The 19,675-nt window shown below is 42.4% G+C and overlaps 1 protein-coding gene across 1 annotated transcript; it reads left to right on the top strand.

Annotated features, from left to right (window-relative positions):
• On the top strand, positions 1–7,167 carry LOC113891014 (GTPase IMAP family member 4-like). Its single transcript, XM_027538621.1, has 3 exons — positions 1–58; positions 2,742–2,795; positions 5,463–7,167. The coding sequence occupies exons 2-3, from the start codon at positions 2,756–2,758 to the stop codon at positions 6,371–6,373; spliced, it is 951 nt and encodes a 316-aa protein (XP_027394422.1). The 5' UTR covers positions 1–58; positions 2,742–2,755; the 3' UTR covers positions 6,374–7,167.
• The last annotated feature ends 12,508 nt before the right edge of the window (positions 7,168–19,675 follow it).

Below are 19,675 nucleotides of genomic sequence, written 5' to 3'. Positions count from 1 at the left end.
CCTCCTGGTTCAGCCTTGTCTTCAAAGTAAGAGAAGGAGCAGGCCCCAGATTTTCTAGGTAAGGGAAGAGGTGTGTTTGTGGGGGTGAGAGGGAAGGAGGGAAATGTGTGATTTGATGGACAGGGACTCCTCCCCTGGATCTGTATCTTAAACCTCCTTGCAAACTTGCTCTCAGAATATATTTCTCATTGGGTTTCTGTTTGCTGTTTTTGATGATTTTAGGCTGCAATCTGTTTTGAAGGCTGAGCCCTACAAATTGATGCCTCTTTCCATGGTGATGGCTCAGAGGATACTTGTACAAACAAATGATTCCTCTCACCATTCATAGAATTTATAAGAAAACTTGAAGTTTTCAGGATTAGCATTGACCAAGCAGACAGAATTCATTCTGTGGGAAGCTGGTGTTGAGAAGAGCTCGAGGAGATGTAAGAGGCACAGCTCAGCACTTCCCCTGTTGCAAAACCAGCACGCAGAGCAGGACCAGTGAGTCTGTTACCCAGTTAACTCTCTGCTCAGAGCCGCCCCTTTGGACCTGCCTCCTCAGGGACAGTCTCTTCCTGGGCCTCACCCCTAGTTGGGGAAGAGAAACTTTTAGAAGACAGGAGGAGGGAGATGCCAACCCATGTTACTGTCTACCATTCAGGAGAAGCAGGGGACCCACTGATGCTTGTTCCTTAAACAGTAGGAGGAGAATTCAGCCATCCAGTGTCAGTGTGTAGACAAGGTCAGTCCTCTGGTTTAATATCTGAACTAGGATAAACAGACCAGCATTAAAGAATGCTGAAGCAGAGTCCACAGACTGGACAGCAGACTTTAAGAAATAACCCAAACCTTGTGTGTTCCTATTTCTGGTATCTTACTCCTTCTCCTAACACCCACAACAAACATCAACTTTATGAACAAAGCTTATTCTTTAAAATTTGGTGATTTCAGTTCCCAGTTTAACAGAAGCTGTTTCCTACTCTTATTCCTAATCGACTTTCAAAAGAAAGTGTTTCAAATTTGTATTTGATGCATTCCTACCAGATGACTCTATCTTTAGCAAATAGCATTTTCAGCCTGTTCTAGTTAAAATCTGCTCTGCTAAGAATTCTTCAAATGGCTTTCTCCATTGCCCAACCTTAGTAGGTAGTGATAAAAGAAAGCATCTAAAATGTAATGTAATGTTTCAAGAGCAATGTGGTTTTAACAAGGAGTTTTTTCACAGCCAGATGCAAGCGAGATATAAAGCTCAATCACAGAGGAGGCAAGAAACAGTGGGGTATTTTTTAATCAATTAATTCATTAAACAAATAGTTTTTGAGATCCATGCTTTATCCAATACTGTGCTTTCTTCCTCGGGAATAAGGGGGTATGCAAGACACAGACAGTTCACCATCACAAAGCTAGCAGTCTACAAGGAGACAGTAAAAAAAAGTCAAACCACTTCCTATCATAGTATGTATTCTACAGAAACTCTGGGGTGTAGTTAGAACAAACTTCAGACCAAACCTGTCTTGTTGGTTGATGATGTGGGTGGAGAGGCCCCCTCTGGAGAAATAACAAAACACTGAGGCTTCAGGGCTGAGCAGAAACCAGTTGGCCATTGGGTGGGGGTGGGAGTACTCCAGGGAGGGGGAGGTGCTCCTCAAAGATCTAAGAGCTGGGGGGAGCTTAGGGGATATAGGGGACACTGAGGAGGCCAGTATGATTAAAGCTTTTTGAGAGAGAGAGAGAGAGAAATTGATCGTGCAAGGCCTTTGGGATCATTCCAAGGGCTTTCAACTATTTGAAAAATAAAAAACAAAAGCAATCCATTAGAAAATCTAAACGAGAAAAAAACCAAATATCAAAAAGGCATCTGACAATGTATAGAGAGAGTAACATGGAAATATACATTACCATATATAAAATAGGTAGCCAGTGGGAATTTGCTGTATGACTCAGGGACTTCAAACCGGGGATCAGTAACAACCTAGAGGGGCAGGATGTGGAGGGATGTGGGAGGGATGTTCAAGTGGGAGCGAACATGGTAAACCTATGACTGATTCATGTTGATGTTTGGTAGAAACCAACACAATGCTGTAAAGCAATTATCCTTTGATTATAAATTTTATAAAGGCATCTGACTATTGAGTAGAGGAGGGATTGAAGATACAGTATTATTTGGGAGCCTACTACATTGCAATCAAATGATAGGGTTGGATTCACATGGAGATGGGGAGAAATGGATACTTTTTCATTTGGGGAACAAAAATCTATAGTATTTGGTGATGGACTGTGAGTAAGTGAGGAAAGAAGTATTTTAGAGATGACCCCAAGATTCTGCATGAGCCATTTTGTGATGCCACTTACTAAAATTTGAACCAGGCTAGGGATGGAAGTCAGGGTTTCATTTTGTCCAAATCGGTTGGAGATGCCCACAAAATTGCCAAATGGAGAATTTGTCTGGGATAGAAAAGGTTGTAACACTGGGAAGGGTCCAGGCTGCAGACTACATATAAATGGCACTCAGAGCAATAATTGAATAGAGGCGGGAAGGGCACTCAGAACCAGTGCCAAGAAGCACCTGAAGCACTAACATCTGTGTAAAGAAAAATGACTTCTGAAAATGACACTGAAAGCAGAATTAAGAAGTGTTGAGAAATAGAGGAGAGATCGAGTAGCAAGTTTATGAAGAAAGTATTGTTTACAGGAGGTCAATGTTTCTGGTTTGTTCTGTGTTTCCCTGACATAACATAGTTCTGTCTCTCTATTCCCAGGAATCCAAACCACAATGGCAGCCCAGTACCTCAGAGAACCCAGGACCAGCCACGGTGAGAGGCTACTTGGGGAGGGCAGCCAGGCTTGGTGGGGAGGGCTGGGACTCTCCTGCCCTGTCATCCAGCCAACCTGTACAAGAGTGAAACATCTTCAACCACATTTCTCATTTTCCCCTCATTTGCTCTGCTCTCTCATTCTCTACACCTTCTATGCATCCTCCTTGTGATGTAGCTTAACAGCGAGCAGGAAAGTTCCAATGCCCTGACTGTTCCCAGGCTTGATGAGGTTTCTTACTTGCTACTTCCTGCCATGTGGGCACATGGATCAGGGGCTGTGGCCTCCCAGGTGGTTTCTCTGCCCCTCTCTTCAGCCCGAGAGGACTGGGAAGGAGGAACGTGGGGGTGATCAATGCCTCTTTCAGGCCCCAAATTTCCCTGCTCCCAGTGGCCTCACTCTAAGCAACAAACTCAACAGACTGATCACTCCATTTCTCATATAACCCTCCCTCTACCCATTTATCCTAGGAATAGATTCTATCATTTGAGCTTATGCTGGTTCAGCAAATCACCCTGCAATTTAGGAACCTGAAACAGCAACCATTTAGTTGGCTTTTAATTTTGGGGGTCACTTGGGCTGTGCTTGGGTCTGGACCAACCTGGCTAATCTCAGCCAGACTGACTCATGTGGGGTGCTCGGCTGGTGGTTCAAGATGCAACACAATAATCTTGGATAGCCTCACAGATATGTCTGGTGGTCAGCAAGCTCTGGGTCGGCCAGGCAGACAGGGATAACAGGGCCTTGTGCCCTCACCAAGTAGGCTAGTCCAGGGCAGGTGTAGGGTTCCAAAAATCAGAAAGAGAAGGCAAAGCACAATGTGTCAGCACTTTTGGATTCTCTGCTTAACCATGTTTTCATGATCCTATGATCCAAAGCAAGTCACAAGGCCTAGTCAGACTGAAGGGTTGGAGAAACAGACTCAGCATCCTGATGAGAGGAGCTGAGAATCCTCTCATCCACTCAAGAGGCATGAGTGCAGAGATGGACTCCTTCGTGGCTATGGCTGCCAACTTCAGAGGTTGCCATCCATTCATTATCAGCATTGGCCAATGGTTGTAGTGTTGGCACTGGCCTTGGTGCCTTTTCACTGCCAGGCCATGAATTTCCTACACCCTCTCTCTAAGGCCAACCAATGCCCTGGGATCTCCTTAGGTTGGAGTTTCTATTGTGAGGCTAAGTATTAAGAATACTCTGAATTCTTTTTTTTTTAAGTTTTATTTTATTTTTAAACTTTACAAATTATATTAGTTTTGCCAAAATTCTTATGTACATTTTTCTTAGATAAATCTTAGCCATCCCCTATCTAGTGTTTGCAGCATTGGGAAATTTACTTCTTTTATCCTGGGATTCTGGTTCTGAAATGGGGAAAAGTCTGCCTTAGGGATTCAGGGAGCAGCAAACACTTCTTCAGAAAGTGTGTGGGAGATGGAGATTAACTACAGATTTTGTGGACATCACAGGAGGGGTTTCTGCAAATTTCTGGTTCTGTTTGATTGATATTTTTTAAAGATTAGCCCATCTCACAGAATAGACTGAAAGGGACAATGTGGAAGTGGAGACACCTGTTAGGAGACTGCTGAGGCAGGGGTGGTGATGGAATCTGGACTGGAATGATGATCTTCAAAGCAGAGACAGGTGAACAGGTGAACAGGAGCCAAGAGAACATGCTGATGGGTTGGGTCTGGAATGTAGGGGAAAGAGGGGAGTCAAGGGTGACTCCTAGGTTTCTAGTCTGAGGGCCTGGGTGAATGGTGATGCCTCTGAAAATAACCTGGAGTTGGTAACAGTGTCTATGATGTTGTATGTGGGATAATGTAGGCATTGTCTCAAAGCAGAAATGGGTAAATATAACATAGGATTCCTCATGCAGGAATCAGACCCTTAAGTTCAAGGGCCGCCTGGCAAGGTCTGCCTTCTCGGAAAAACAGGCTTTCACATGTGACTGTCAATTGCCTTCCCTCTGGTCCTGGGTCTATGCCTGACAAATCCAGGGGACTTTGACTTTATAGACACATTGCAGAGATATGCAGAGACTTGCTAAATACAAACACAGAAAGAGCTGGTAGATGATTTGGTGTTTAAATTCAGATTTCAATTGCTGTGCTCTACTGCTCTGATATTAACTTTCAACTTTCCTAGGAAGTCAAATATGCATAATCAATTTTGTGTTATCTCCTATCTTATGAAGAACAGCTACTGGTAGCAACTCAGAGTCCTCTTCTTAATCACATTGTTTCCTCCTCTATGAGCTGTTTGTTTCCATAAGGTCAGAGTAAGAAGCTGAAAGGGATCCTGAAAAATATCTGTTACTGCTGTTCAGTTGCTAAGTCATGCCCATGGACTGCAGCTTGCCAGGTTGCTCCTTCCTCCACTCTCTCCTGGAGTTTGCTCAAATTCATGTCCATTGATTTGGTGATGCTGTCTAGCCATTTTATCCTCTGCCACCCGCTTCTCCTTTTGCCTTCAAACTTTCCCGGCATCAGAATCTTTTCCAGCGAGTCTGCTCTTTGCATCAGGTGGCCAAAGTTTTGGAACTTCAGCTTCAGCATCAGTCCTTCCAATGGATATTCAGGGTTGAATATTTATTCAGTGGGCGGGAGCCTTGCAGGGGAGACATTTGAAGTTCATTCTAACACTGGGTCTTCTGTTTCCTAATGTTCCAGGGCTTGCAAACTCTGGAGATTCCCAGCTGAGACTTGTCTTAGTGGGTAAGACTGGGGCAGGAAAAAGCGCAACAGGAAACAGCATCCTCAGAGAGAAAGTGTTTCCGTCTAGCTTTTCGGCTGTATCCATCACCAAGCACTGCAAGAAAGGAAGCACCACCTGGAAGGGGAGAGAAGTTGTCATCGTGGACACACCTGGCCTCTTTGACACGGAGGTCCCAGACTCTGAGACTCTCAAGGAGATTACCCGCTGCATGGTGCTGACTTCCCCGGGGCCTCATGCTCTGCTCCTGGTCATCCCAGTGGGCCGTTACACGCTGGAAGACCAGAAAGCCACAGAGAAGATCCTGACAATGTTTGGAGAGAGAGCTAGGGAACACATGATTCTCTTATTCACCCGGAAAGATGACTTAGAAGGCATGGATTTCCATGATTACTTAAAGCAAGCTCCTACAGCCATCCAAGAGCTGATTCGCAAGTTCAGAGATCGCTACTGTGTTTTCAACAACAAGGCCACAGGAGCTGAGCAGGAAAACCAGAGGGAGCAGCTGCTGGCCCTGGTCCAGGATGTGGTGGACAAGTGCAATGGTCGATACTACACGAATAGCCTGTATCAGAAGACCGAGGAGGAGATTCAGAAACAAATCCAAGTGTTACAAGAATATTACAGAAGAGAGCTCGAGAGAGCGAAAGCTCAGATAAAACAGGAGTTCAAAGAGGAAATCAGAAAGCTGAAGGATGAACTAGAACAGCAAAAGCAGAAGGTGGAAATGGAAAGGCAATTGGCAGAAACGGAGGCTCACTGGGTTTCAAAGCAGCAAACAGCCAGAGATGATGTTTTGAATCAGAATACGATACTTGAAATCATCCTTAATGTGTTCCGGGCTATTTACTCTCTGTTTAAGGATTAAACCTCATGAAAACCTGTCATATTTCCTGCATATTTTGGGGTGGTCTGCCCCATGTAACTCAGAGCATTGTCCTTTTTCTCTGAGACTCTCAGGGCTAAGGAGAGTAAATTCACTATTGATAATTGGTATATGTTTGATTGATTTAACAGGAAAGGGATAAATTCTCAACTTGTGAAACTCCAAAGCAGAAAGTATTGATGCTCCCTAATTTGTGAATTCTTTCTCAGAGACACCAAAACAGGGAATGCAGGAGACCAAAGAAGATGACCCCGATCTTTCTTTCTTTATCCCTAGAAAAGATTTCTCCTCTAGATTCTTTCTAGATTGGTGGGTGATCTTCCCCTACAGCTTTTTCTCACTTATTTTGTCTTTAGATGGCGCTGATCATCTTACCCTTATAGTTTATTAGAAAGATCAATTCTTTCCATTAGTTAAACTTACAGAAGGAGATACTGATGGAAATCCTTCTAGATGAATGAAAATTTGTTCACTTATAATTTTACTGAAGGCCTCAAATTGTTCCTTATCAACTAACCATTATGAACAAAGAGTTCTCCAGCATATAGATTTTTCAGAACTCAACTACTTGAAATGCCAAAAGTCCCAAAAGATATTCAACAGATAAGAGAATAATGCTTGGTGTATTCAGATATATCTGTAGGAAATCTTTGACCAACAGCAACCAGTTTGCAGAGTAACCAGTTCTCTCCTTTTCCTGTGAAACTAACAGCTGCCCCATGCAGATGAATTGTTTGCTTATTGTTATTTTAATAAAACTTTTCTGTTCTCCCATATTTGTGCAAATTGGATTTTTTTTTTTCTTGAAAAGCACCACTACTCTTTCTAAGAACACAGGGATGAATTTCAGTTTTTTTTTTTAAAGTTCAAGATGATTTTGGTGCAGACTTGGTCCACCCTCCAGACATCTCCCCTCACCGTTTTCCCCTGGAAGGTTTGAGCCACATTCTCAACCCCTCTGTCAGTCAAAGTCTACATTCTCCTTGGATTCATCCATTATGTTGGTAGAAATTATGTGTAACCGAGGTTTCTGAGACCTTTGTGGCTTTCCTGCTGCAAAAATTCTTTAAAATCTATGGATAAATCTGTCCCTTTTCTCCTCTTCCACTGGGTCCTCTTCACCTAGTAATGTGTAGGCTTTCCCTAAGCACATTTCCATGTTCTTCCAACATGGTCTGGAGGTCACATGTGACCTATGCCAACTCCCCTTGCTTGGTCATCTTAAAATCATCTTCTCCATGCCCTAACCCATTCTGTCTGAAAGAGGACATATGCCTTGCCCTGACTTCCCCCAAACACACAGGACTGTACCCTTAACACAGCTGCTATCTATCTATAGCTGACTCACTTTGCTGTACAGTAGAAACTAACATACTATTGGAAAGAAACTATTGCTGTTGTTGTTCAGTCACTAAAGTGAAGTTAAGTCGCTCAGTCATGTCCGACTCTTTGTGACCCCATGGACTGTAGCCTACCACGCTCATCTGTCCATGGGATTTTCCAGGCAAGAGTACTGGAGTAGGTTGCCATTTCCTTCTCCAGAGGATGTTCTTGACCCAGGGATTGAACCCAGGTCTCCCCCATTGTAGGCAGACACTTTACCATCTGAGCCACCAGGGAACTTAGCAAAGGCTCAAGGATATGAGAAGCACCTGGCAAAGAAGCACAGGACTCCAGCAGAGGCGATCACTCTGAGTGGACATATTCCGTTTCACTCTGCAGAATGTGGGAGGACTTGGTCTCTATGGTTTTCATCATCGGCATCTCAATCAAAGTTGTTAGGTGTGACACTGAGGAAACCAGAAGGGAAAGAGACACGTGTACCCCAATGTTCATCGCAGCACTGTTTATAATAGCCAGGACATGGAAGCAACCTAGATGCCCATCAGCAGATGAATGGATAAGAAAGCTGTGGTACATATACACAATGGAGTATTACTCAGCCATTAAAAAGAATACATTTGAATCAGTTCTAATGAGATGGATAAAACTGGAACCTATTATACAGAGTGAAGTAAGCCAGAAAGAAAAACACCAATACAGTATACTAACACATATATATGGAATTTAGAAAGATGGTAACAATAACCCTGTGTACGAGACAGCAAAAGAGACACTGATGTATAGATCAGTCTTATAGACTCTGTGGGAGAGGGAGAGGGTGGGGAGATTTGGGAGAATAGCATTGAAACATGTATAATATGTATGAAACAAGTCGCCAGTCCAGGTTCGATGCACGGTACTGGATGCTTGGGGCTGGTGCACTGGGACGACCCAGAGGGAAGGTAGGGGAGGGAGGAGGGAGGTGGGTTCAGGATGGGGAACGCGGGTATACCTGTGGCGGATTCATTTCGATATTTGGCAAAACTAATACAATATTGTAAAGTTTAAAAATAAAATAAAATTTAGAAAAAAAAGAAAAAAAAAAGATAAAGATTAAAATTCCAGACTTACAAAACATAGGCGATCCATATTAAAGAGAGAGAGCATTGTAAACAATCACTTTTACCGTATGGTTCACAAGAAGGAAGAGGGTACTTATCTCCGTATAGAAAATCTAATGAAGGAAATGCCTGGATTCCTCAGCCCCGAGGAGACGCTTGAGTATTTAGGAATTAATAAGGAACAGAGAATTTCTGACAGATCCAAAACAGCACACAGGAAGCCTCCTGTTAAATGCTTCCTGAAAACTAATTACCTTATTTTCCTGACAGTTTCAAAGCATTTGTGGGGACAGGGGTAGAGGAGGAAACTCTTATTTCACTAAATAAAAGGCAAAACTGTAAGAAGAAAAAAAAAAAAAAAGTTGTTAGGTGCGAATTTAACATGCTATTGTATTACAACTTTATTGTATTACAATAAATACAATATTGTATTATTAGTAATGTAATATAATGTAAATTATAAGAAATTGTTAATTAATAAGATAATATTGTATTTATCATATTAAAACTTGTATTGTATTATAACACAAGCAAATATTTAACCAAAGAACCACATATACCCCTCAAAGAAAATTAAATTCAGGCTTAAGATGAAAAAAAAAAAAAAAACAAGCTAGCTGCAGTGGTAATTTTCAGTATAAATACATTTCAATTATTCTTGCATCCCAGGTTAATGCTGTAGATGAGACAAAGAAAATTGTTCTGCTATTTATTTCCCATCTTATTACTTTAATAATTTCATCAAAATAACGTGAACATGGGTACATGAATACTTGTTCTGTTATAAGAATGTGCAGTTTAAATGTCCCTGAGACACATCCAAGAATCGATTGAAATCTATTCAATGTAATTATTCGCCATACTTTGGCACTCACTTTCTTTGAGATTGGAATGAAAACTGACCTTTCCCAATCCTGTGGCGATTGCTGAGTTTTCCAGATTTGCTGGCACACTGAGTGCAGCACGTTAACAGTATCATTTTTCAGAATTTTAAAGAATTCGGCTAGAATTCTCTCACCTCCACCAGCTTTACTAATTAACAAGGACTTGGCTCACTTCCCTGATACTTAAGGAATGTGACTTTAAAAAAAAAATATGCATGATATCATATCAGATCAGTCCCTCTGTCGTGTCCGACTCTTTGCGACCTCATGAATCGCAGCACGCCAGGCCTCCCTGTCCATCACCAACTCCCAGAGTTCACTGAGACTCACGTCCATCGAGTCGGTGATGCCATCTCATCCTCTGTCATCCTCTTCTCCTCTTGCCCCCAATCCCTCCCAGCATCAGAGTCTTTTCCAATGAGTCAACTCTTCGCATGAGGTGGCCAAAGTACTGGAGTTTCAGCTTTAGCATCATTCCTTCCAAAGAAATCCCAGGGCTGATCTCCTTCAGAATGGACTGGCTGGATCTCCTTGCAGTCCAAGGGACTCTCAAGAGTCTTCTCCAACACCACAGTTCAAAAGCATCAATTCTTCGGCACTCAGCCTTCTTCACAGTCCAACTCTCACATCCATACATGACCACAGGAAAAACCATAGCCTTGACTAGACGAAACTTTGTTGGCAAAGTAATGTCTCTGCTTTTGAATATGCTATCTAGGTTGGTCACAACTTTCCTTCCAAGGAGTAAGCATCTTTTAATTTCATGGCTGCAGTCACCATCTGTAGTGATTTTGGAGCCCAGAAAAATAAAGTCTGACACTGTTTCCACTGTTTCCCCATCTATTTCCCATGAAGTGATGTGACCAGATGCCATGATCTTCATTTTCTGAATGTTGAGCTTTAAGCCAACTTTTTCACTCTCCACTTTCACTTTCATCAAGAAGCTGTTGAGTTCCTCTTCACTTTCTGCCATAAGGGTGGTATCATCTGCATATCTGAGGTTATTGATATTTCTCCCAGCAATCTTGATTCCAGCTTGTGTTTCTTCCAGTCCAGCATTTCTCATGATGTACTCTGCGTATAAGTTCAATAAACAGGGTGACAATATACAGCCTTGACATACTCCTTTTCCTATTGGAACCAGTCTGTTGTTCCATGTCCAGTTCTAACTGTTGCTTCCTGACCTGCATACAAATTTCTCAAGAGGCAGATCAGGTGGTCTGGTATTCTCATCTCTTTCAGAATTTTCCACAGTTTATTGTGATCCACACAGTCAAAGGCTTTGGCATAGTCAATAAAGCAGAAATAGATGTTTTTCTGGAACTTTCTTGCTTTTTCTATGATCCAGCAGATGTTGGCAGTTTGATCTCTGGTTCCTCTGCCTTTTCTAAAACCAGCTTGAACATCAGGAAGTTCACGGTTCACATATTGCTGTAGCCTGACTTGGAGAATTTTGAGCATTACTTTACTAGCATGTGAGATGAGTGCAATTGTGCAGTAGTTTGAGCATTCTTTGGAATTGCCTTTCTTTGGGATTGGAATGAAAACTGCCCTTTTCCAGTCCTGTGGCCACTGCTGAGTTTTCCAAATTTGCTGGCATATTGAGTGCAGCACTTTCACAGCATCATCTTTCAGGATTTGGAATAGTTCAACTGGAATTCCATCACCTCCACTAGCTTTGTTCGTAGTGATGCTTTCTAAGGCCCACTTGACTTCACATTCCAGGATGTCTGGCTCTAGGTCAGTGATCACACTATTGTGATTATCTGGGTTGTGAAGATCTTTTTTGTACAATTCTTCTGTGTATGCTTGCCATCTCTTCGTAATATCTTCTGCTTCTGTTAGGTCCATACTATTTCTGTCCTTTATCGAGCCCATCTTTACATGAAATATTCCCTTGGTATCTCTGATTTTCTTGAAGAGATCCCTAGTCTTTCCCATTCTGTTGTTTTCCTCTATTTCTTTGCATTGATTGCTGAGGAAGGCTTTCTTATCTCTTCCTGCTATTCTTTGGAACTCTGCATTCAGATGCTTATATCTTTCCTTTTCTCCTTTGCTTTTTGCTTCTCTTCTTTTCACAGCTAATTGTAAGGCCTCCCCAGACAGCCATTTTGCTTTTTTGCATTTCTTTTCCATGGGAATGGTCTTGATCCCTGTCTCCTGTACAATGTCACAAACTTCATTCCGTAGTTCATCAGGCACTCTATCTATCAGGTCTAGGCCCTTAAATCTATTTCTCACTTCCACTGTATAATCATAAGGGATTTGATTTAGGTCATACCTGAATGGTCTAGTGGTTTTCCATACTTTCTTCAATTTAAGTCTGAATTTGGCAATAAGGAATTCATGATCTGAGCCACAGTCAGCTCCTGGTCTTGTTTTTGCTGACTGTATAGAGCTTCTCCATCTTTGGCTGCAAAGAATATAATCAATCTGATTTCTGTGTTGACCATCTGGTGATGTCCATGTATAGAGTCTTCTCTTGTGTTGTTGGAAGAGGGTGTTTGTTATGACCAGTGCATTTTCTTGGCAAAACTCGATTAGTCTTTGCCCTGCTTCATTCCATATTCCAAGGTCAAATTTGCCTGTTACTCCAGGTGTTTCTTGACTTCCTACTTTTGCATTCCAGTCCCCTATAATGAAAAGGACATCTTTTTTGGGTGTTAGTTCTAAAAGGTCTTGTAGGTCTTCATAGAACCATTCAACTTCAGCTTATTCAGCATTACTGGTTAGGCCATAGACTTGGAATACTGTGATATTGAATGGTTTGCCTTGGAAACGAACAGAGATTATTCTGTCGTGTTTGAGATTGCATCCAAGTACTGCATTTGGGACTCTTTTGTTATACATATATATTATAAATACATAATAATATTTACAATTTTCCATGCTAGGTTTACAAAAAGCAGAGGAATCAGATATCAAATTGCCAACATCCGTTGGATCACAGAGAAAGCAAGAGAATTCAGGAAAAACATCTAATTGTGCTTCATTGTCTATGGTAAAGCCTTTGACTGTGTGGATCACAACAAACTGTGATCTTCAAGAGATGGGAATACCAGACATCCTCACCTGTCTCCTGAGAAATCTGTTTGCAGGTCAAAAAGCAGCAGTTAGAACCTTGCATGTAATAACAGACTGGCTCAAAACTGGGAAACGAGTATGACAAGGCTGTATATTGTCACCCTGTTTACTTAACTTATATGCAGAGAACATCATGAGAAGTTCTGGGCTGGATGAAGCACAAGCTGGAATCAAGACTGCCAAGAAAATATCAATCACCTCAGATATGCAGATGATGCCACCCTTATGCCAGAAATCAAAGAGGAACTAAAGAACCTCTTGATGAGGTTAAAAGAGGAGAGTGAAAAAGCTGGCTTGAAACTCAACATTCAAAAAACAAAGATCATGGCATCTGGTTCCATCACTTCATCACAAGCAGAAAGGGAAAAAGTAGAAACAGTGACAGATTTTTTTTCCTTGGGCTCCAAAATTACTGTGGATGATGACTGCAGCCATGAAATTAGAAGATGCTTGCTCCATGGAAGGAAAAGTATGACAAATCTAGACAGTGTATTAAACAGCAAAGATATCACTTTGCCAACAAAGGTCTATATAGAGAAACCTATGAGTTTTCCAGTAGTCATGTATGGATGTGACAGTTGGACTATAAAGAAGGCTGATCACCGAAGAATTGATGCTTTTGAGCTGTGGTGTTGGAGAAGACTCTTGAGAGACCCTTGGACTACAGAGATCACGTCAGTCAAACCTAAAGGAAAACAGCCTGAATATTCTTTGGAAGGGGCTGATGCTGAAGCTGAAGGTCCAATACTTTGGCTACCTGTTGCGAAGAACTGACTCATTAGAAAAGACCCTGATGCTGGGAAAGATTGAGGGTGGGAGGAGAAGGGAACAACAAAGGATGAGATGGTTGCATGGCATCACTAACTCAATGGACATGAGTTTGAGCAAGCTCCAGGAGAAGGTGAAGGACAGGGAAGCCTGGCATGTTGCAGTCCATGGGGTGGCAAAGTGTCAGACATGACTGAACAACTATACACACACACAGACACACACACGCACATATACACATATGTGCTTAGTAGCTCAGTCATGTCCAACTATTTGGGACCCCATGGACTGTAGCCCACCACGCTCCTCTGTCCATGAGGATTATCCAGGCAAGAACACTGATGTGGGTGACCATACCCCTCTCCAATATACACAAATACACATATATCTGTATCTATATATATATAGATATGTATATGTATATTATTAATGCTGCAGAAGAGTCTCCCTATCTGGTGTCTGGCTTTTTTTTTTTTTTCACCAATTTAGGCTTTTTTTTTTTTTTTTACCAATTTACTGATGCTGTGTAGTAAGTCATTTCCAGACAATAAAAAAGGCATTCAGCCTGGTCAGTTCAGTTCAGTTGCTCACTTGTGTCCAACTCTTTGCTATCACATGGACTGCAGCATATCAGGCTTCCCTGTCCATCACCAACCTCTGAACTTTGCTCAAACTCATGTCCATCAAGTCAGTGATGCCATCCAACCATCTCATCCTCTGTTGTCATCTTCTCCTCCTGCCTTCAATCTTTCCCTGCAACAGGGTCTTTTCCAATGAGTCAGTTCTTCACATCAGGTAGCCAAAGCACTGGAGTTTCAGCTTCAGCTTCAGGCCTTCCAATGAATATTCAGGACTGATTTCCTATAGGATGGACTGGTTGGATCTCCTTGCAGTCAAGGAGACTCTCGATAGTCTTCTCCAACACCGTAGTTCAAAAACATCAATTCTTCAGCACTCAGCTTTCTTTACAGTCCAAATCTCACATCCATATATGACTACTGGAAAAACCAAAGCTTTCACTAGATGAACCTTTGTCGGCAAAGTAATGTCTCTGCTTTCTAATATGCTGTCCAGGGTGGTCATAGCTTTTCTTCCAAGGAGCAAGCATCTTTTAATTTCATGGCTGCAGTCACCATCTGCAGTGATTTTGGAGCCCCAAAATAAAGTCTGTCACTGTTTCCATTGTTTCCCCATCTATTTGCCATGAAGTGATAGGACTGGATACCATGATCTTAGTTATCTGAATGTTAAGTTTTAGGCCAACTTTTTCACTCTCCTCTTTCACTTTCATCAAGAGGCTCTTTAGTTCTTCTTCACTTTCTGCCATAAGGGTGGTGTCATCTGCTATCTGAGGTTGTTGATATTTCTCCCAGCAATCTTGACTCCAGCTGTGCTTCATACAGCCCAGGATTTCTCATGATGTACATTGTATAGAAGTTAAATAAGCAGGGTAATAAGATACAGCCTTGAGGTACTCCTTTTCCTATTTGGAACCAGTCTGTTGTTCCATGTCCAGTTCTAACTGTTGCTTCCTGACCGGCATACAGGTTTCTAAAGAGGCAGGTCAGGTGGTCTGGTATTGCGATTTCTTGAAGTATTTCCCACAGTTTGTTGTGATCCACACAGTCCAAGGCTTTGGTGTAGTCAATAGGATAGAAGTACATGTTTTTCTGGAACCCTCTTGCTTTTTTGATGGTCCGATGGATGTTGGCAATTTGATGTCTTCTTCCTCTGCCTTTTCTAAAACCAGCTTGAACATCTGGAAGTTCACAGTTCACATACCTTTGAAGCCTTGCTTGGAGGATTTTGAGCATTACTTTACTAGCGTGTGAGATGAGTGCAATTATGCAGTAGTTTGAACATTCTTTGGCATTGCCTCTCTTTGGGATTGGGATGAAAATTGACCTTTTCCAGTCCTGTGGCCAATGCTGAGTTTTCCAAATTTGCTGGCATATTGAGTGCAGCACTTTCAAAGCATCATCTTTTAGGATTTGAAATAGCTCAACTGGAATCCCATCACTTCCAAAGCAAAAACACCCAACTGTGGATGTGACTGGTGATGGAAGTAAAGTCCAATGCTGTAAAGAGCAATATTGCATAGGAACCTGGAATGTTAAGTCCATGAATCAAGGCAAATTAGAAGTGGTCAAACAGGAGATGGCAAGAGTGAACATTGACATTTTAGAAATCGGTAAACTAAAATGGACTAGAATTGATGAATTTAACTCATGGGACCATTATATCTACTACCGTGGGCAAGAATTCCTTAGAAGAAATGGAATAGCCATCATTGCCGGGAGAAAGCGTGAGGACCTCTGCCCATGGCAAAGGTCATGAGGAAGGAGGCTCAACATACGCAAAGGCGGGATCGAGCCTCAGGAGTCCCCCTGGAAATTCTCGAGCATCTACCCCCATAACCAGAGTCTGCCTACTTTACTACTGTGTGCTCTCACCTACACCTCTGACTTTACGGGGGGGTGTCCCCCACCACCTCTTTTGGAGAAGGAGTTAACTTAGAGCTCTAGTTAATAATAATTCCGGGGTGTGACAGGAGTGTTTTAACCTACAAACTCCTCTGAAGGTTCTCTAGCCTGCCTGACAGGGTTATCCAGCCACATGTGATTGCTCACAGCCTCCCAACCATGAGAGGCATGAGATGCTTTAAACCTTCTAAAACCAGGTTCTTTAGAGAAGTTAGAAAACTCTTAGTATAAGTATAGTGGGCTGATTAGAAATTGTACTGGTGAAGGGTTTTTCATTTGTTGAGCCAAAGTTTACTGCTAAGTCTCCACATCCCCTGCCCTTATACACATTAATGAATATATAGAAGAAATAAGTATTAACCTTTGATATTAATCACTTTAGACCTTAGGCTAAGCAAATTCTTTCCTTAATTAAAACCCACTACACCGTCACCCTATAGGAATGTAACTTTATCTGGTACCTTCGGAAGGTGGCGTCTGTTTTAAGAATAATCACCCCTGGAGAAATAAGTGTTCTGGTTGACTGACCGCTGTCACAAGGAGAGGGTCATAAATTGTCAGCAGGCTCCCTGGCCAGAAGATGATGTAACACCCCTAAGACCTCTGTATACATTTGTATGAAGCACCTGACTTTAATAAAAGTCAGGACTGCTGACCCCGCGTGACTTTTGTATAACATCTCAGTGTATAAAAACAGACCCTGGAAAAATAAAAAATGGGATCAGTTCCTCGAAAGGCTGGTCTCCTCATGTCATTCTTTCTCTCAATCTCTGGCTGGGTTTCCATCTGGAGCGTGGAGGCCCACCAAGCTTACTAATTTTGCCTGGGCTTCTAAGATCTGACCAGGGAGGCCTTAGTGTCTCCTCTCCTTTGGGAGAATGGGAGGATGCCTGCAGCCTACGTAGGTGATGTAAATTCCTTGCCTTGGAATTTTACTAGCTTTCCATGTAAACCAAGTTATTCAGCCTCTTTTCTCCACTGAATTTTGCTGCTGACCTATCCTTATTCTATTACTCTTTATATCTCTAATTAATATTTAATTAAAGCTATCGTATCCTGATCACCGAAGCCGTCTCCCCTTCAAATTTCCCTGGAGCCACCAGGGCTGGACCCCGGCACATCATAGTCAAAAAAAGAGTCCAAAACGCAGTACTTGGATGCAGTCTCAAAAATGACAGCATGATCTCTGTTTGTTTCCTTAGCAAACCATTCAATATCACAGTAATCCAAGTCTATGCCCCAACCAGTAATGCTGAAGAAGCTGAAGTTGAATGGTTCTATGAAGACCTACAAGAACTTCTAGAATTAACACCCAAAAAAAGGTGTCTTTTTCATTATAGGGGACTAGAATGCAAAAGCAGGAAGTCAAAAGATACCTGGAGTAGCAGGCAAATTTGGCATTGGAGTACAGAATGAAGCAGGTCAAAGCCTAACAGAGTTTTTCCAAGAGTACACACTGGTCATAGCAAACACCCTCTTCCAACAACACAAGAGAAGATTCTACACATGGACATCACCAAATGGTCAATACTGAAATCGGATTTATTATATTCTTTGCAGCCAACAATGGAGAAGCAAGACAGACAGCTGACTGTGGCTCAGATCCTGAACTTCTTATTGCCAAATTCAGGCTTAAATTGAAGAAAGTAGGGGGAACCACTAGACCATTCAGGCAGGTAAATTAGTTCTTTAAGTCCTAGTGTGTGAGTTAGTAGAACAAGAACTGTAGAACTGGAAGCTCTCTAGAGAAGATGTTGTCCAACCCCCTATTTTGCAGTTCAAGTGACACACGCTTAAAGCAGTCATGACTTGCACAAGCACAGTTGGTTCTGCCACTCTTACTGTAACTTCTGGCAAGTCCTTAACCACGTCTGGATTTCTGCTCCCTCCTCTGTAAAATGAACTGGTGATCATCACAGCTAACAACTTCCAGGTGCTTCCTGTGTGCCCAACACTGTCCTGAGTACTTTAAGCACATTTTCTAATTCTCCCAACTTTCCAGAAATTATTTATGATTGATTACCTTCTATTACAGAGGGAAATATCAAAACACATAAAGCTTAAATAATTTGCCCGAGATAAGACAATTAGAAAATTTTGCAAAGCTAATCTAGTAACCCAGGAAGAACTGCCTCCCAAATCCTCAAATTCCAATTCTTAGATTTCTTCTAAGAAAACCGGTTCTGCTCTTGAGCATCATGGGGAAGAGGAGCCCATGTGACATATCCTGAGAGCAGTATTGCCCATTGCCTCCCAGGGTAGAAGGCAGACAGATTAATACTATGCATTGTGATTAGTACAATAGAAGAATGAAGCTTATTTCCTTCTCTCAAGAGTTTTAGAAATTTGTGCCTGCTCATCTATTTATTGACATTGATTGGTTGTTTGCACTGGCTGGTAGGTTTTATACTAGACACTGAGAATCTAGAGATAAGGAAAACAAAGTCCATTTTGAGTTTGACTTCATTCACTTAGCATAATGATTTGGGGAATCATTCAAGTTGTATGTGCCAAGAGCTTGTTCTCCTTTATCGCTGCATAGTGTTCCATCTTACGGATGTATCCCAGCTTCTCACTTCTCCTTCACTTATGATGCAGAAGGTGCCGTGGTCCGGGCACGGGTTGGAAAAGAATTTCCAGACATGAGACAGAATGAGAGGGAAATAAAGTTTATTAGAGTGGGAGACGCTGTTAGAACAGTGGGCCAGCTCAAGGGAGAACTGATGTTAAACAGGGGTCCTTAGTCTGCTTTTATACCCAGAGTGCAAGGGGCGGGATAGGGGTCTTGCGGGTCATTTGCTGACTGGATGAGTCATGTATACTGGGTGGGGGGGAAGAGTAAGGCAAATGCCTTCTCCCTATGGGGTAGGAGGGTTGACAGGTTATACTGCTCAGGATCACCTGAAATCTATTAATAGTTGCAACATGGGAGAAGGAAGGATGATAAGGGTCTGGTTTTTCTGTTCCTGCATTCCAAGACCCACCTTGGTTTTACCTGCTCTGTTGTCCTTGGGTCACCACAGAAGGCTCAGCTTCTCTGTCCACCAATGCTGAGTCAAATCTTGGAGACAGAGTTTTGGGTAGAAAAGGAGAGTTTCATTGCTTTGCCAGGCAAAAGGGGACACAGCGGGCTCATGCCCTCAAAGTCCTCTGTCCCCACTTGGGGAAGACAGTGAGAAGTTTTATTGTCCAAATAGGGCATGATCATCTCTTGGACAATCTTCTGATGGGTTGGTGGTGAGGTAAGCAAGTCAGCATCATCGTCCTTCAGGTCCAACTGGTCTAGGGTCTACACGCTGTGGGGAGCATACCATGGTTAATTATTAACTTCTGCCACCAGGAGGGGTTTCAGTATCTGTAAACAAGTGCAAAGGCTTATTGTGTGTATCCTTTGATGGGGAAGCAAGACCTTACCCCAATGCTCCTCTTGACTATTTCTCTGGTTTCCCAATTCCTTCCTTCCCTAGTTGACAACTGCTTGAATCTGCCCACTGGAGCTCAGGGAAGGTCATGGAGGCTGAGTGAAGGCTCTTTCCTATGATCAGAGAAAGAGGTGACACAAAGGCCTTGGGCCCAGGAGCCCCACAGGGCCATGCATGCCTCCATGTATTCTTCTGCCCC

The sequence above is a fragment of the Bos indicus x Bos taurus genome, chromosome 4, assembly GCF_003369695.1.
Source record: "Bos indicus x Bos taurus breed Angus x Brahman F1 hybrid chromosome 4, Bos_hybrid_MaternalHap_v2.0, whole genome shotgun sequence".
Lineage (NCBI taxonomy): Eukaryota > Metazoa > Chordata > Mammalia > Artiodactyla > Bovidae > Bos > Bos indicus x Bos taurus.
The sequence above is the reverse complement of the archived record's forward strand: the minus strand, read 5'-3'. Positions and strand labels throughout refer to the sequence as shown.

What these genes read in the sequence shown, in the direction of transcription:
- LOC113891014 (XM_027538621.1), top strand. Translation starts at nt 2,756, where the DNA reads ATGGCAGCCCAGTACCTCAGAGAACCCAGGACCAGCCACG. An exon ending in AGAACCCAGGACCAGCCACG is followed by an intron (nt 2,796 to 5,462) that starts GTGAGAGGCTAC and finishes CTAATGTTCCAG; the next exon opens with GGCTTGCAAACTCTGGAGAT.